This window comes from Staurois parvus, unplaced genomic scaffold, assembly GCF_062004578.1.
Source record: "Staurois parvus isolate SC_StPar_1 unplaced genomic scaffold, SC_StPar_1.0 ptg001566l, whole genome shotgun sequence".
Classification (NCBI taxonomy): domain Eukaryota; kingdom Metazoa; phylum Chordata; class Amphibia; order Anura; family Ranidae; genus Staurois; species Staurois parvus.
The window spans coordinates 599,798-618,806 of NW_028319362.1; the positions used below are offsets into that span (position 1 = coordinate 599,798).

Here is a 19,009-nt window from a genome sequence, read left to right on the forward strand (position 1 = left end):
CACCGTCCCCAGATGTGGTCTGGCATGCCCACACACATAGCAGTTGGACTTATTATGCGAGTTTGCATTGTATCTCATCCATTCTAACCACAGATTAGTGTCTGAGAGGCCGGTTTCTACTGCTATAGTATCTTCGTATGTAGGGTTTGCTATGGCCACCATCTCTGCCAACGTTTTGATCTTTGGCATAAGTGGGTTATAGGTGGGAGCAGTATCTCTGGAAGATTTCCATCGGTTTGATCTATACATATCCCTTATCCGGAATTGTCCCATCACTCCCCCATGTCCCCAGTATCCCAACCAGTAAAGCCCCTCATCTCCTGGGCTGGGGTTCTCTATGGTGAGGGTGAGTGGCATAGTTCTCCCTGTTGGGTTTTCATATGAACATGTGCCTTTTTTAAATATAGTCAATCTATCAATTAGGCTCTTCCCATTTTTATCTTTGCGGTTTAAGGCACTTAGCGGTTTATACCCCCAGTCAGGCCCCGTATTCCATCCTACTGAGCCCCAGTATCTGCATTTGTCTCCCCAATAGTCATCCGTCACACATATATATATACTACTGGAGTGATCCTGATACGTAGTACACTGCCAAGGTTGTTTCGGACAAGGTGCTATGAAGCAGAAGTCAAAGGCAAAAGTGGCCACACGGGTGTTGGAAGAATTGTATCAAAATGTTATCAGGCCACTCTGTTCGGGTGTCCCACCTTCCCTTGTGATTGCCACTCTTTGTCCCCTACCCATTCCCGAAAGCACATACAAAAGGATATATGTGTATAGTCTCATGTTTCTAGTTGTCTTCTGGGGGTGCAACTTTCTTGCAGTGAGAGGCGTGGATCCAGGTACTCTTTCCTTCTAGCTTCACTGAGGTGGCCGTCACCAGAAGCACCTGGAAAGGACCGTCATATCTGGGTTCCAATGTGTGTTTCCGCAGAAACTTCTTGACCAAGACCCAGTCTCCAGGTTGCAAAGTGTGCGTTCCAGTGTCCGCCTCAGGATCTGGAATGGAGGAGAAAACTTGCGCATGGATATTAGTCAACACACGTGCCAAAGATATCACATACTTTGTCAACGAGTCAGACTGCAACTGTAATTGTTGAGGATAGTAGGTACCCAGTCTAGGGGCGGACCCAAACAAAATCTCATAGGGAGACAACCCATGACTTCCCCTTGGTGTGTATCTAACGCTGAAAAGAGCAATAGGCAAGCTGTCCGGCCATCCCATGCCTACCTCTTGGGCCATTTTTAACATTCTTGACTTCAGGACCCCATTTAGGCGCTCTACCTTCCCACTACTCTGGGGATGATAGGGTGTGTGAAACGCAAGTGTGACCCCCAGAGCCCCCCAGATCTCTTTCGTGACATTGGCAGTAAAAGCCGGTCCCTGATCGCTTCCAACCACCTCGGGCACTCCATATCTGCAGACTATCTCCGTGAGCAGCTTCTTGGCAGTGGTTCTTGCCGTCTGGTTGGTTACTGCGAATGCCTCTGGCCATCCTGAGAACATATCCACCACCACTAGGGCATATTCAAATCGTCCACTTTTTGGCATCTGGATATGATCTATCTGGATCCTCTGAAATGGATATAGTACCCTAGCCAGATGCTTGCTTGGAGGTTTCTCAGGTCTTCCAGGATTGCACTTGGCACATACAACACAAGACTTACAGAATCTGTCTGTGTAAGCCGTAATTCCGGGTGCCACATAGTATTTACTGATCAAAGAGTTCATTAGCATCTTGGACAGGTGTGACGCTCCATGTGCCCACTGCACTGTTGCCGGATATAAGGATCGGGGGAGCAAAACCTTCTTCCCCACCACCCAAAATCCTTTGTCCTCAACTGCTCCTTTCTGCATCCATTCCTTCCTTTCTTCTTCTGAAGCATTATCCTGGCTTCCTGGAGTTGGTTGTCCTTGGGCTGATGAATTAACACAGACATCACCTCACTGCACATCTCTTCACCCTCTTCCTGCTCCCTGACCGCAGCTTGCTTAGCAGCCATGTCTGCCAGATGATTTCCTTTTGCTTCCATAGTGGTCAATTTACCGTGGGCCTTCACCTTCAGTATGGCTACTTGGGCTGGTAGTAAAAGTGCTTCCATAAGGTGGTTGATCGCCTTTCCATGCTTTACAGGAGTCCCAGCTGCCGTGAGAAAGCCCCTCATTTTCCAGATTAGGCCAAAATCCAGTGCAACCCCCGGTGCATATCTGGAGTCCGTGTAAATGTTAGCTGTCTGTCCTTTTGTTAATTCACAGGCTTTGGTGAGGGCCCTTAGTTCAGCCTCTTGCGCAGACATGAAAGGTGGAAGAGGTCTAGCTTGCAGTACCATTGTGTCGGTAGTCACAGCATATCCAGTGTGGTAGGTGCCAGCATTATCTGCAAAACGGGATCCATCCACAAAAAGTATTAGGTCAGGATTTGATAGGGGCGTATCATGGACTGTTGGTAGGTGTGTAGTTTCTGCCTGCATAAGTTCCAAACAGTCATGTACCACATCCTCTGGTGCCATGTCTTTGGTGTCTTCTTCTACTTCGTCTACCCCCCCCCCCCTGGAAGAGGGAGAAGAGTTGCAGGGTTTATCTGGGTGCATCTGACCAGGGTGACATGATCAGGTAAAAGAAGGGAGCCTTGCAGTCGCAGATGCCTGGCGGCAGATAGATGTTTTGGTTGGGTTTGGTTCAGTATTGCGGTAATGTCATGGGGGGCCAGAAGTGTGAGTGGATGTCCTAAGACCAAATCTGCCATTTTATCCAGAAGAAGATGAGCAGCAAAAGCAGCCCTCAGACAGGAGGGACCACCTCGTGCAACCGGGTCTAGCCTGCAGGAGTAATAACCCAGAGGCCGGAGGCGACCCCCATGGCGTTGTGCCAGAACTCCTGTTGCATGACCCTGTCTCTCAGCCACAAAAAGCTTGAAGGGCTCATCATAATCTGGTAGACCTAATGCAGGTGCAGTGGAGATGGCTTTTTTCAGGCGATGGAAATCAAGTACAGCTTCTTCTGTCAGGGAAAAGGGTTCAGATTTCAGGGCATCATAAAGGGACTGCATCAAGACGGAAGCTTCTGGGATCCAGGAACGACAATAGGAAACCAACCCTAGAAAAGCATGCAGGGTTTTTGGTCCCTGAGATATTGGGACATTCTGGATAGCCCGTACTCTATCCGGTGTGAGGTGACGAGTGGCTTGGGAAATGCAATGTCCCAAGAAAATGACAGAAGTTTGGCACCACTGTAACTTGTCCTTAGAAACCTTGCAGCCCTGTTCAGCCAGGTGGTGGAGGAGGCTCAGAGAGGCGATTTTTCCTTCAGAATGGTTGGTGGCACATAGGAGCAAGTCATCCACATATTGGAGCACTATGACTTCCGGGTGTGACTGTTGCCAGGTGCTGAGGATAGTTGTCATGGCCTTTGTAAATTGGCTTGGCGAATTTTGGGCCCCTTGGGGCATAACTCTCCAGGTATACTGTCGGCCAGCATGGGTAAAGGCGAAGAGATACATGCAAGAGGGGTCCAGCGGAACACTGAAGAAGGCATTTGCCAAGTCAATAACTGTGAACACTTGGGCTGTGGGAGGTACCCCTGCAAGCAGGGTGTGGGGGTTTGGTACAATGGGGGTTTCCAAAATAGTTGCCTCGTTGACTGCCCTCAGATCTTGAACCATGCGATATTTGGTGGGCTCACCTTTTGGAGTTCTTTTCTTCACTGGGAAAAGGGGTGTATTGCATGGGGACACACAGGGAATTAATGCCCCATTTTCCAGAAGTATATTGACTTGTTTGGAGATGGCGTCCATCTGGGCTTGCTTCAGAGGGTATTGAGGCTTCCGTGGCAATGGTGCTCCAGGCTTAAGCTGGACTAACACTGGAGCAACTTTCAGATGGCCAATATCCTCAGGGCCGGTGGACCAAAGAGTGAGTGGCAGCTCCTGTAAGGCCTGTTCTACATGGTCTGGCAAGGGGTGGCCTGAAACTTCTTGTAGAGACATCATCAGTGGTAATGAACATAGAGCCGAGGTGTCTTCCTCTCCCAAGGGGGTGGAGAGCTGAATGGTGCCATCTGGTTGGTAGGATATAGTTGCTTGCAACCTGGACAAGACATCAGCTCCCAGCAGATTCAACGGGCAAGTATTTGACACCACAAAACGAGACATAAGATTGGGTAAGGTGCCGATATGTAGAGGTTTTGTAAGCCAACTGCGTTGTGGGCAGCCGTCTACTCCAACGCAGGAAACATCAATGTTTGAGAGGTATGTTTCATTGGGTAAATCTTCTCTCCGCAAAACGCTTCTGGCTGCACCTGTGTCCACTAAGAATTGTGTAGGATGTCCCTCGATGGGGACATTGACCTGTGCTAGGGGCCCACTAGCACAATATCCATGAGAAGAAACTGTCATAAGGGGAGTGGACACAGGTTTGCCCCTGTCCTATTGGAGAAGGTTTAGATGTTCTTGGGTAGGACCTGTGCGTGGGGGTCCTGGAAGCGGTGGAGGTGGTGGCATTGCAGACTCTTCCCACCCTGAGTTGTAGTCATTGGGTCGTCGTGAACGTCTGGGAGCTCTGCATTCCCTTCTGAAATGTCCCGGTTTTCCACAGTTGAAGCAGATAAGTGGGTTTCTTCTGGAGACCTGCTCTCCAGCCGACAGCATGAGTGGTGTCGGCTTCCGGGCCACCTGGGCGGTCTCTAGACCTTTTGCCACCAATAGCAGTATATCCAGGTGGAGGGTACGGTACTCTGGACGGGCAGTGATCAAACCCTTGCGAACAGACTCCTTTAGTCCTGATACAAATGCAGAGGCCAGCATTTGAGTATGTACCTTGTTATGGACACTGAATCCCAGGTCTGTAAACACCTGTGTTAGTCTGGTATGGAACTTTTCCACCGACTCAGTCTTGTCTTGGGTAATGTCCTGCAATGTGGTTGCCTGGTCCGCCAGTCTCTCTCTGGCCCACTGCTGCAACTGGTCACAGAAAGAAATTCCCGAGGCATAAGTGGTGTCCTCATTTGGCTTTACTCTGGTGAGATCCTTTTCCATTATAGGCCAATATGCATCCCCAGCCTTGATCTCACACAGACTGACCAAATCCCTCCAGGCTGTGGAATAGGTCTTGTGGATCTGGGCTATGCGCCGGTAAAAAGGCATCGGGTGTTTCTCCGGGTCCGGGAGAGTTGTGACTAGTGCGGAGGCTTGGGACGGAGTGAAGGCCACATACATGATAGGAGCATCAGGTAGGTTGGGCACCGGGCGGGGATGGTCTTCTTCAGATCCTTGGGGGCGATAGACAGGATTGTGGTAAGTGGAAGAAAAGGGATGAGGTGCTGAGTCTGCTCCCATTCCAGACTCATACATAGATAATTTTTGACGATGGGGTTGTGTGGTTGGGGGAAGTTGAACGAGTGGTTTGCTTTCTGGACCATGGCCTTCTGAGAACGGATCATTCTGTTGGGAACAAATGGAAACAGCATCATCCTCTCGGGTACCCTGGCGGACTGCCGCAGCCACTGTCTTTTCTTGAGCCCATCCTCTTCTGTCTGGCAGAGAGGTAGGGGTTACCACATCTGTAAAATTCCAGCCCTGCCATTCTGTGGGTGTCTTCAGTTCAACTTGGGCTGAAGCCTCTGTTTGTTTTGGTGGTGGTGGTACTACAGGCATTAGGGGTGTGTGGAGGGCCGAAGGTGGTTGGGAGCCAGAGACAGTTAGCACTGGGCACAAGGTGGTAGCTGGTATGAGGTGTGTATGGTGTATCGGTGTACTAAGCCCAGAGTCAACATGGCTTCCGGTGGCCTCACTGGGCGCCGCCATCTTTGAAGAGGGCGGAAGCGGAAGGGGCAGGGGGCCGGAGGCGGAAATGGAGGTGACGGAGTTGGAAGCATCGGATGTTGCATAGTCAGCTTCCGGTCACATCCCTTGCAAATCTCCTCCCACCCCGGATTCTTAACTGAACACCCCTTACATATCCGGAGGTTCTGACTACACGGTATGCAAAAATCTGGACTCTCGGGGTGGGGCCTTCCTGTATTTCCACATGCCTCGCACCTCTAGGACGGGCCGTCATCATAGGGGGGCGGCGCCTTGCCGGGCGCATCTCCTTTCCTGTAATATACATATACAACTCCCCTGTCCTGATTCAGTTTTTGCTCCACCCACCCCTCCTGGTGTAGGGTGCGGGCCACATTAAACCAAGTTTCTGCTGTCTTTAACATGTTATATTTCAGTAGAAGCCCTTTCTTCTCTTTACACAGCTTTCTCCAGTCCTCCGCCTGCAACCTCCCACCATTCTTACATGTTCCACCCAGCTTGTTTAACTGTTTTAACTTTTTTACATACTCTGGTCCCTCTCTCTCCTCCACCAGTTCACAAGCAAACGAACTGTTCTCTGGCTTTATAAGTTTCTGTCCCATTTTGTTTTACTTCCCTCCCAGGGACCCTAAGGTGGTCCCCAAAGCCGTCACTCTGTCTTGTTCTGAAAGTGCTGTGTCGTGAGACGTTTAAGCGCAGCACTTGCCCCCCCTGCTTCTCCTCCAGTAACTTCCCTATTTTTCAGCTACACTGAGAAAAATGTACATTAACCCTGTAAACCAATATATCAGGAGCTACGATTGTCACTGTACTTCTTTGCACCAATCCTCACTCTTTCGCGGTGTACACCAAACATTAATCCACATACACAGTGTGATCATGACATAGTATTTCAGACACGCCTGTCGGGAGTAAAATGTTTTTTTTTTTTTTTTTTAGTTTTCTTTTTCCCCCACAAGCCAATCCCTGGCTGTGGTTATTTTTTCCCTCGAGTCACCATTACTGCGACTACGAGTTTCCCCTCGACAGTCACCATCACCGCGACTGCGAGTGCCCGGCACCCTCTCTCAAATCAGAGTGTATCCTGTCCACTCCTGACGAGGAATATTTTGCCGTAATTCTCCCCTCCCTCACAGGCGCATCAACAACAACCCAAACAATCACACTGGTACACACAGACAACACAAAAGACAAGACATATCACACTGGTAGATGACGTTACACTGACAGGTGGGTTCAAAGGAGCCCCGGGCAAGTATACCTGTCACTTTGCTGATCAACGGACAGCCAGACGGGTGAGTAGTCCCGCTGGGCAATTCCAGACTACGCAGGTAAGGAATTATTAGACATAAAAATTCACTTACCGCTTTCGGAGGTGATCAGTCTCCGCGTCTGGAATGCTCCACGGTCCCCCTCATCCACTCTGGGTCGGGCTGAGCCGGTGTTCAGAACCCGGGCCCCACGTTGGGCGCCAAATGTCCTGGACTAGGTCACTTACAGACCATTTACCGTGATCTACCAGTGAGCCAAATTAATATGAGAATACGTGCACGTGGAAGTAAGACACTGACACTTCGCAGTAATGCCAACTTCCTAAAATTCTGTTTTATTGAGGAACTAACAGTATCATTTATAGGGCATATGATGCAGGCAAAGCATATACATTGATTGGGTGAAAAGTCCACTGGGTTTCTGCGTGTTCGTCCATCCGTGTTGATACCTTCCAATCATTGTCCCCAAAGAGACTCATTCCCTTTTATGGGGGTTGTTTACATTAAAAGATACTTTTCTCCTAATGAGTCACCAAGGGTGAGACTCCGGATGAAGGCGCCATCTTAATTATCATCATTGTTCTGTCAACCTATATCTGATTGTTTACTTAAGAGAGTAAGGAATTTAAAGAGCAAGATACAGACAGTAGCAAGACTATAAAATTGTCATTTTACTGATCATCTAATAAAACGTGGACTGTTTATCACAATCCACTACATTCTTGTACTGAGAAATATATACTAGCTAGAGTTTGATCAATGTGGTTGTGTAATATGTCTTATATTGTATGTCCGGGTTCTGAAGATAGAAGGGAATTGTTTGATTTTAATGTAAGCTGCCAAGGGGCGATATTCTATTAATTACAGGTGATACTGTATGACATAACAATAGACCGGGTTGCAGGAAGGTAGTCATATTGGCTCATTATAAGGAGAATCTGATTCCATCTTATCATATTTGTTGTAATTCACCTCTTCTCATTATTGTTCTACCTGTCTGAACAGACTGAATACAATCAATACACTTGCTGTGTAGCTTCCCCCTCATGTCAGCTGTTGTTCATCAAGGAGGCCTACTGCATGGAGATGGTCACTAAAAGAAGCACCTAAAATGTGAAATGTAGTGAAAAATATAAAACAAATAATGTAACAATTTAGGTAAATGTAACAATACAATAGAGATTGTGATATTCACTAAAATACACTTTGGTTTTGCTTCATAGCAAAATGTAGTTGCTAAATATAGAGAGAACTTTTACCCCCAGGACAGAACTGACCATAATAATGGTGATGGACTTGTGAACTGATATGGTAAAGAGGATGTAGAACACCTGGCTGAGGTGTGACTGATGATACTGTTCCCATCACACTGGTCATGTTTATGGAAGCCACCCTCCATTGTTGGGACTAGGGGTGTCCAACTGTGGCCCTCAGGACTGCCAATTTGCATGATAATCTTAGTATTGGAAGGGAGACAACTGCTTACATTAGCAACCATTGCAAGAGTTGCCATGAACATCAACAACGTAACTATTACACAGGTCTGCAAAAAATACATATCAGACCAGTTGGACAACTAAAATACCTTAAGATACATGCATCTGCACAAAGGCAATGGGAGGGAGCATCCGGGCATACCATGAGAGGCCAGTCAATGAGGGGACCCCACAAAATTGGGGGGGGGGGGGGCAAGCCGCCTGCCCTGTATAAATACCTGATGTATAGAAAGTATGTAATATTTGAAAACAGTATAATTGGACCCTCTTAATGGTTAATACCACTATGATTATAAAAATCCGAGGAGAGGAAAGGAGAGGAGAGGAAAGAAGGGTAGAGATTGGGAAAGAGAGAGAGAACAAGGGAGGAGGATGAGAGAGAGAAGGAGTAGAAATGAGGAAGAAAAAATGGAAAAGAGAGGAAGCGAGAATGGTGGGTAGGGAAGGCAAAGAGAGAAAGGAAAGGGGACAGGATGGGTGAAAGAAAGGAGGGGAAGAGAGAAAAGAGAGGAAAAAGATTGGAAGGGATGGAAAGAGAGAGAGAGAGAGGGTGGAGGAAAGTGAGAGAGTGAAGGGGGGGGTAAAGAGAGGGGAAGAGAAAGAGAAAATGGAAAGAGAGAGCAGGAAATTGGAGTGGAAGGAGGATGGAGAGGACAATAGAAATTTGAGAGGAAAAGGGGTAAAAAGAGAGAAGGAAAAACAAGGGAGTGAGAGAGAGAACCTCTAATGAGATCATTACAGAGTCACTGCTGACCTTTCATTCTAAAGATTCTATGTACCTGACTGTCCTAAACAAGTCTGGTTGGTTTGCTGAGGATTAAAGATGAAGAGATGATGAACCCAATTCATGCAAGAAATATGGCTAAGTGGTTGACTTACTAATGTATGCATACAGGAATGTATTTCTAAACCTGGCTGAAAGATTTGCTTGAAATTTCAGTGTAACAGAAAAAGTGTTGTTAGCTCAAACAGGAATTTAGGAGCTCACTGGACTTCTGGCAGGATCAAACTGTATTTTTCTGTACAGAGACACATCAAGAGCACCACCCGGTGCAAAGGAGGAGTAACTACTTATATATGTACAAGTTACATCTCCCATGTACCAGGCAGGGGTCTTGTTCATCCATTGGGGATAGTCAAGACTTGTCATCTAAAAAAATTAAAGAAATATTGTTAGAAGAAAATAAAGAAATTATCTGTGAAATGCAAACAAGAAAATTAAATTTATAATGACAAACTGCATGTGGTCAGTTCAACAGTGGTAATATGGTGGGACAAAGAGTAATGACTACACACTTAGATCAGAAATGCTAGTGTGGCTTGCCCCTAAAAGTTTGAATTGTGGAGCTGACTACTACAAAATACATATAGGATCTTTTGATGCTTTAATTTTCTCAAGAAAGCCACATACCTGAGAAAGTTGACCATATGTGATGTTCTTTCAGATGCGCCATCACTCACCAATTCTTCTTTACTCAATGTGTATTTCTGCTCCAATGTGTAAAGAGAATTCATCGTCAAAAATCACTAGTGCCTCTTCCATGTCATCTTTGGGTGGATCTGGAGTCATCTCCGACTGGGATTCAGAAGTGTCTATGATCAACTGGCCAGATGTGGAGCTGAAACTTGACACAATGGATTTGCTGCTCTGGTGGGAGGCCTCACACAAGGGTTCATCAGATTCCAAAGACGAATAGATTTCTATGGCATCTTCATCCTTTTGCCTTGTGGCTAAACCTGGGCTTTCTGCTTTCCAGCTTTCCTTTGTGTATTTCAGCACTACCGTAGTCCGACTTCTTTTAGTATGGTCAATGGCCAGAAGATCACTAATCATCCTTTGTATCCCAGAGGCGACCTTGGTCAGTGCTTCCGGAGGATTCTCACTCTTGACATTGTTTTGCCAGTCAACAAAACCTTGATATTTTTCATCGTCTGGAATGGCATCCTCCCATGGAAGCTCTCCTGTAAGTAGACAACAGATGACTACTCCAAACGCCCACACATCAAGGCTGCCACCTACAACCAGGCCATCTGAAGTGTCAATTTGGAACATTTCTGGAGCCATGTAGGACGCGGTGCCACACTTGCCTCGAATCACTGTTCCTTTGACCTTAGCAAGGCCAAAGTCTGTGAGCTTGATGGAATAGCAGTCCCGGTCAAAGACTAAAACATTCTCTGGCTTCACATCCATGTGCACCAGTCCTTTTTCTGACATGAATTCAAGGGCACTTGAAATTTGCACAGAACACCTCTTTACTGCATCGTCTGGAATTCCCACCTAAAAAAATAAAGGGGAACTTCAGATTACTTATCCAGAGATTGGAAATATAGAGTATTTATCCAGAAACAATTAAATGATATGTATAGCTACAACATATTTAGTTTTAGACTAGGGATGGATTCTTTTGTCATAAGTATGTCTGTATGTGCTCAGATCAAGTACGAGTAGTCAGAACAAAAGGCAAGTGAAAATCTTTCAACATGGACACCTCTACTAATGTCAACTAAAAGGGTTTCCTCTCACTTCCTGTTGCATCTCTAGGCGAGGAAGTGAAAGGAAATCTTTCCAAAAGGATACAGACAACATAAAATAACTTGACAGGAGTTGTAACTCTCCTTAACTCTATGCAAACCAAAGAAAAAATAATTCTCTATACTTCAATCTTAATGTACTTACATTTGGTATAATCATGGAGAGCAGATCACCAAAAGGTGCCAATTCTTGGATAAATCCAAAGTGGTCGGTGGTGGTGAAGGCGTTGCCATAGCATCTGATGATGTTGGGATGGATTGAAAGTATACACGAAATACTGAATTCCCAGAGGAAAGACCGCTGAGTGGTTCGGTTTTTTTCTGTGACCTTCAATGCCATTCTTCCACCTGTGCAAAAAAAAAATTTACCTTAGATCAATAACTGGACATTTTAAGCCGGTAATTTCTGGATATTTTACTTGAAAATCATTCTAATAAGATCTCTTGCACCCAGATGTATTCCTTTCATAAAGATGTCATAAATTCTATCATTGGGCCATATAGGTTCACTCCATATTCCTGCTATTCTTCATTTAAAGTGTTACATGGGAATTCTACTTTACTTCTGCTTATATTTTAGAGTACATCTACAAATCAGTGAGCTTTTGGAAAAAAAGTCTATGTGTTGCAGATCGTATTTACATGCATATACATAAATATTTATAGAGGATATTGAAATGGTGGATAGAATTATTCACTGACCTGTTTTCCTGTCGTTTGCCAAGAATACTTTCCCAAATCCACCTTCTCCAAGTTTCTTCACAATGTGGACGTGCTTCTCTAAGTCTATCTTCTTTAATCCTCGGGAATAGAAGGAGACCTTTCTATCCAGAAGACGTTCCACATAATAAGCACTGGAGGCCATAGTGTCCTGGAGAGAAAAAAAAGAAAAGGATGAAAGTGACCTTACCTTAATGTGGTGAAGATTCCGCTGTGATGAAGTCAAATCAGTTTTCTTTGAGTATTGGGTTCCTCTGCAGATCAGCTCCGGACAACGTCACCAAATCTCCAGCTGGGCTGTAGTAGATGAGTATACCGGAATCTCTGGAAGTAGAGTCACTGATTAGAGGAGGGAGAGGCCCGCTTTATACAAGGGAGATGGGCGGGAAAGGCAGAGAAGGGAGGTTTTTGATTGGTTGACTTCTAATAGAAATGTTGTGTAAATAAACCCGGACTGTTGTTGCTGATTTGCATATTAAAAGGTTTTCTAGAGAATAGGTGATACAATTAAACATGATGAAACCCAAGAATGTTGAAACTTTACTGAATTTTAAAATGAAACTTTCCACCATATTAACAATGAAATGGAAAATTAGTTTTATTTTATAAGATTTATATTTTTAGAAGAACTTAGAATTTTAAAATAACTAATGCAAGAGTGAGTACTAACCAGATAATGAAATATGAAAAAAACGAAAAAAATCTCATTGTCACAATGGCTGTAGGTTCTTACTGTTCTTTTATACCATTAGGTCTTATTTCTGGCAGCATTGTACACCAATGGGGTTAGTTTAAAAATGACTTGATTGAAAATAAAAAATAAATGACTATAAACTGTAATCAATAGAAAACGAGTTTGCAGGATTAAAAGGACCTGTCAGGATAGAAATATTGGAGCTTCCATGTCTGAGCTTATTTCTGGAGATTCATCTCCAAACATCCTCATCATTTCTTCACTACTTGGTGGGTCAGTGACCTAGAACAAGCCATGTGTAGATCAAGTAATGGAAAATATCATACTGACATGATGTTCTGGGTGAATGACAAACCAAGTGTTGAGGCAAGGAACCAAGATCTGTAGATATTTAGATATCCCATAAATATGTTGGAAGAACCATTAAAAACAATTCAATTGAATGGGGAGGATATCAGAAGGCATTTTTGGGTTTAATTTGATATGTTTAAAAATGTGCTCAACTTACTTCAATTTCTTAGGTTTGTGTTTTTGTTGGTGACATAATTTTATGAGAAAGAATCAATTTCTGCCACTGACACCAATGATCTTTTCAAGCTATCTGTAGGTGGCATTTTCTTCCATTGACCACAAATGTAAGGAACATTCTTCCCACTGACCATCACACTAATGTACACGGAGCTGAAGCTCTATCTATTATTAGCAGAGGTTCTCTGAGACTTGGAAGTTATGTCAAAGGTTCCTCCTTGTTGAAAAAGTTGAGAATGGATGGCATAGACACTCTTTCTACAAAATGTAAATCATTTAGATTTGTATATGACAATGTTCAGCTTAAAGTGGAATTACACATAATGGTCCCCATGAGTTACAATCTACGTTTATGTGACATCTCCATTGACAGATGTAAATAATCTGATAACAAGAAATATATTTTATTTAGAGTTTGATGGATGTGGTTGTGTAATATGTTGTCTTATCTGTCCAAGTTCTGAAGAAAGATGGGAATTGTTTGATATTCTATTATTAATTACAGGTGATACTGTATGCCTGAAAGTGTGACAATAGGTGGAGACTATCCAGTGCCTGGGTAGTTATCTAGACAATGGGATCCAAATCTTTGTTTTCCAGATATCCATTTCAAAGGATCCTCTTGGTTAGATATGCAATAAGGGTGTCCAGCCTTCCAGGAATGCATAACTTGACCATTGGAGACCCTGTAATTCTTGCTCCAAAAAAATGTGCTGAAAGGTTGCTGAGACAATGAACTCTCTGAGATCTATTATCTCTAGTGGTATAATTTAGTAAAGTATATCGATTGGGTAACTTAATTTGTGACCACTTGTCAGAACACTCAACTGAGGGTTTCAGTGCAACATAGTGGGTATTAGAAGACCTCCAAAACAAACAGGGAGGATACACCACAGAATTGTTTTTCAATATTTAGATCTCCCATAAATATATTGGAAGAACCATTAAACACAGTTCAATTTAATGGGGAGGATATCAGTAGTGGGAATTTTTGGTTTAATTGAAATGTTTAAAATGTGCTCAACTTACTTCAGTTTCTTGGGTTTGTGTTTTTGTTGGTGACATATTTTTATTAAGAAGGAATTGAAAGATTGTTTTTTTTCCTAAAGTTTTTACTTATTTTTTCTCACTATGATATTTTTTTTTTATAAGGTAAAAAAGCTTGACTTTTTTTAATAAAGCCTTAACAGTTTTTTCATTATTTAAATTTTGTGTCACTGAAATGCATTGGGGTTGATTTATAAAAACTGGAGAGTGAAAAATCTGGTGCAACTTTGCATGGTAGCCAATCAGCTTCTAACTTCAGCTCATTCAATTAAGCTTTGACACAAACAAAACTGGAAGCTGATTGGTTTCTATGCAGGGATGCACCAGATTTTGCACTCTCCAGTTTTACTAAATCAACCCCATTTTATTTTGCAGGAAAGTGAAACTAGGAGAAACTTATGGAGATGATTTTAATGTTTTAAGCATTCTAATTGCTGGGAAAGTGGAAATGAATTCATTACTTCCAATTATTTTAAATAGATGAGTTTTGGTCTTTCTGTGCAAGGCTAAAAAACGTTCTAGGGTATGGAGCTGTGTATGTGTGGTCAGTTTAGCAGATACGTATTTGTTGGATTGTGTTTTTAATATCTGTTACATCTAGAATACATTATTATAAGTTGAGGTTGACTTTTGAGGTGTACTGCCCCCCTAACATTGGCTGGTGAATTGCTTGTGGTAGTTATTAGCATAACACTGCCAATGTTTACTGTTCCTATTGTCTTCCTGGGGGGTCCACCTGTACTATTGTTTATTCTAAGCATACTGTACATACAGGATCCCATCACCATTGTTCATCATGTCCCCTCTGTCTATTGACTATCAGGTGTTGGCTATTCAAAGTAGACACCATTGTTATTCTAAATTTTGTGCCTCAATCCTTTCTATGGAATATTCCAGTCTTAGAACATTGTGGGATACGTTTTTTTTTATTTGGTGGTGGTGTACTGTTGAATAGCTACTAAAAATTTTGAGCTTTATGGAGAAGTTGATGGACAAGATTGGTAAAGTTGAAGAAAGGACTGAAATGATAAAAGTAATGAAGGAAGCCCATGGCACCAGACACAGGAGGATGTGAAATTAAGGCTTATCGATAAAATTCAGTAAATGTGATGGAAAGACTAGACTAACATTTGCTGCTGTTGGATGGTTGAGCAATGTGAACATTTAAAGGTTCAAAAAGAAGAACTTTGAATGAGTATCTTTGGATACCCAGGCCTCCTATCCCTCTTGCATTGAACTGTATTGTTGCTGTATTGTCTCCCATTATATTGTAAAGCGCTGAGCAAACTGCTGGCGCTATATAAATCCTGTATAATAATAATAATTTGTGCTCACACTAATAAAGTATAATTTCAGGAAGTCAAGAAAGCTGATCCAAAGGACTTAACTAAGTCAGCTATACCAAATTAAAATCTTTATGGAAGGATGTTCAAGAAAAAGGTGCAACATGATCAGATCGCATTTCAGACTTATTTATTATTGGACTACTGAGAACTGTGATCTGTGATTTTTTTTTCTTTTGTGATTATGAACTTAGTACATCCAGAGCAAATGATGGACTACAGATTTTGAGATCCAGATCTATGGAAGAGAGATCACAGAGCTGTACTGGAGTCTACCTCCATGCTGCCTGCCAATGGGGTTCAATCTGCCTCCATTTTGCCTGGCTATGGGGTCTAGTCCCCTTCCCTGCTGCCTGCCTATGGGGTCTAGTCCCCCTCCCTGCTGCCTGCCTATGGGGTCTAGTCCCCCTCCCTGCTGCCTTCCAAAGGGGTCCAATGTGTCAGTAGACATCATTTTGTGCTTAAAGAGTCTTCAGAATACAAAGGCAAAACTATAAATCGTAAAGGAGATTGCATATAAACCATTATTACATGTGTGGTCTGGTTTTACTGGCTACAAGGGGGTGACTGTTACAATATGAGTTATGTGAAATCTCCATTGGTAGATATCAATAGTTCTTGTACTGAGAAATATATACTAGCTAGAGTTTGATCAATGTGGTTGTGTAATACGTCTTATATTGTATGTCCGGGTTCTGAAGATAGAAGGGAATTGTTTGATTTAAATGTAAGCTGCCAAGGGGCGATATTCTATTAATTACAGGTGATACTGTATGACATAACAATAGACCGGGGTGCAGGAAGGTAGTCATATTGGCTCATTATAAGGAGAATCTGATTCCATCTTATCATATTTGTTGTAATTCACCTCTTCTCATTATTGTTCTACCTGTCTGAACAGACTGAATACAATCAATACACTTGCTGTGTAGCTTCCCCCTCATGTCAGCTGTTGTTCATCAAGGAGGCCTACTGCATGGAGATGGTCACTAAAAGAAGCACCTAAAACCTGAAATGTAGTGAAAAATATAAAACAAATAATTTTACAATTTAGTTAAATGTAACAATACAACAGAGATTGTGATATTCACTAAAATATACTGTGGTTTTGCTTCATAGTTTAACAATGACTATGTACTTGCAAAATATAGAGAGAACTTTTACCCCCAGGACAGAACTGACCATAACAATGGTGATGGGCTTGTGAATTGATATGTTAAAGAGGAGGTAGAACACCTGGCTGAGGTGTGACTGCCAATACTGTTTCCATCACAATGGCCATGTTTATGGAAGCCAATGTCAGAGCCTGGAATCGAACCTGGGCCTTCTGCGGTGAGAGACAGTGTTTCTTCTCACTGAGCCACCTGGAATGCTGGACAGCTCCCTTGACAATTCTTTGGATGATCCTGCCTTGCCCTGTTTTGTCTTGAACCTTGAACTCCTTGCTCCTCCCATGAACTTCCTATAAATGCCATGTCTCTGCACTTCCTGGTTGCCAGATTATTGTGCCTTTCCAGCCAATATCCCGCTACTGTTCATGCTGCTGTCTACATCTCCACTACTGACCTTTGGCTTGTTCCTAACCACGATTTCGTCTCATCCTAACGTACTACGATTGATCTGCTACCATTTGTGACCGATCCTTGGCTTGTGACTGACTCTGCTTTCGTCTGATCCCTAACCTGTTGATCCGCTATTTGTTCCCAGTCAGCTCATTCCCTGGTGGGGTGATCCTGACATCTGCGACCTGGTATTAACACGCAGCCCAATCCATCTCCACCATTAGGAGCTCTGGTGAATATCGGTTAATACTTAGACCCCGCACCTCAGGTGAGCCTGCGTCATTCCCAGGGGGATCCGCTGGTGTACCAATCCTGCTGGTTTCAGGTAAGCCTTTTACTGCTATAGCAACTGGTCTCTGAACCTGACCTTATACCGTGACAACCAACCTCCATTGTTGGGACTAGTGGTGTCCAACTGTGGCCCTCAGGAATGCCAATTTTGCCTGATAATCTTAGTATTGGAAGGGACACAACTGCTTACATTAGCAACTGATGCAAGAGTTTCCATAAACATCAGCAACCCAACTTTTATCAGTGCATATGTGTTGTGCTATCCCTTTAAAAGCTCAATGAATCCAGTGACACGTATAATCAGTTCATGAAAATGACAAATACATTTGCTATAAATCATATAAATGATACTTATAAATGAATTATGACAAATCCCTGTGGTGGAAACTCTAATACCAGCTGAGCTATCGCAGTCTTTGTTGGTTGGATTTCTGGAAGTGGATTGTTTGCACTAATCAATGGCTTCCAGTAACCATCAATGTATTTCTTACATCTCTACTATAGTTTTGGAGCACTCTTCTTTCACCAACTGCTCCAAGTCTCTCAGATTGGAAGGGTTCCTCTTCCCGACTGCTGGATTGAGATCTCTCCACAGAAACTCTATGGGACTGAGCTCTGGACTCATCGCTGGCCCGCCAAGCGCTTTGTCTGAAACCATTTCTGGGGGCTTTTTGACGTGTACTTTGGATCATTGTCCTGCTGTAAGACCCATGACCTCTGACGGAGACCCAACTTTCTGACACCGGGCCCTACATTGCACCCCAGAATACTTTGGTAGTCTCCACATTTCATAATTCTGTGCACATGGTCAAGACATCCAGTCCCTGAAGCAGCAAAGCAACCCCAGTGACCTCTACAATGTTTGACTGGATTGTTTTCTTTAAAGGTCTCATTTGTTTTTCTAAAAACAGTAGAATGATGGGCTTTACCAAAAAGCTGCCATTTTGTTTCATATGTCCATAGCATTCTCCCAAAAGGATTTTGACTTCCTCAAGTATGTTTTGGCAAACTCGTCAGGCTTTTTTATGTTTCTGTGTCAGCAGTGGAGTCCTCTTGGCTCTACTCCCTTTTCATTCCGATGGTGATGTATAGTGTGAGCTGACACAGCTGTACTCTGTGCCTGAAGGTCAACTTGAATTTGTCTGGAAGTTCATCGAGGTTCTTTAGTCACCATTTGAACAATCCTTGTTAAAATCTTTGATCAAATTTTTTCTTTTGTCCATGTCCAGGGAGATTAGCTATAGTGCCATGGACTGTAAATTTCTTAGATTGTACACCCCTTGAGGGTTAGGGATTGATGTGAATGTTCAATAGATATGTGTAAAGCACTGCGTAAATTGACAGTGCTATATAATTACCTGAAATAAATAAATTTCTTGACAATGTTGCACACAGTGGACACAGGAACATTAAGATCTCTGGAGGATTGAGAACAAAAATTGAGGAAAAGCATGGACAATCTCACGGTTACAAATTCATCTCCAGACAACACATTATGAAACTTTTTTTTTTTATTAACGGGCTTGTCAAAAATGGGCTTGACTTTTTTGTGGACGAGTTGGGATGCTTTGTACCTCTTGCTCACTCAGTAGGGGAAAAAAAGCTAGATGCCCCTTTATTGTTACATTTTCTACCCACAGACTCCCATAACCACCAGCCAGGAACAAGGTGCTTTTTCCAAGGATGGTTCAAGAAGAAAGGTCACACATTTGCCTCCCTCTTTTCTG

At 43.3% G+C, this 19,009-nt stretch overlaps 2 protein-coding genes across 2 annotated transcripts in view; both read right to left on the minus strand.

Annotated features, from left to right (window-relative positions):
* Nucleotides 1-790: 790 nt before the first annotated feature.
* Nucleotides 791-2,513, minus strand: LOC149435271 (uncharacterized). Its single transcript, XM_089662847.1, has 2 exons — nucleotides 1,945-2,513; nucleotides 791-889 (listed from the first exon to the last, which is right to left on the minus strand). Exons 1-2 carry the CDS (start codon nucleotides 2,509-2,511, stop codon nucleotides 791-793), a joined length of 666 nt encoding a protein of 221 aa, XP_089518973.1. The 5' UTR covers nucleotides 2,512-2,513.
* A 2,660-nt stretch (nucleotides 2,514-5,173) lies between these two features.
* LOC149435272 (uncharacterized) overlaps nucleotides 5,174-19,009 on the minus strand; it is a 57,394-nt gene continuing 43,558 nt past the window's right edge. The window contains exon 4 of the mRNA XM_089662848.1: nucleotides 5,174-5,530. Within this exon, the coding sequence (XP_089518974.1) occupies nucleotides 5,174-5,530 (357 nt within the window). The remainder of the gene's footprint in view (nucleotides 5,531-19,009) is intronic.

What these genes read in the sequence shown, in the direction of transcription:
- LOC149435271 (XM_089662847.1), bottom strand. Translation starts at nt 2,511, where the DNA reads ATGGCACCAGAGGATGTGGTACATGACTGTTTGGAACTTATGCAGGCA. An exon ending in GTGAAGAGATGTGCAGTGAG is followed by an intron (nt 890 to 1,944) that starts GTGATGTCTGTG and finishes GGTCCTTTCCAG; the next exon opens with GTGCTTCTGGTGACGGCCAC.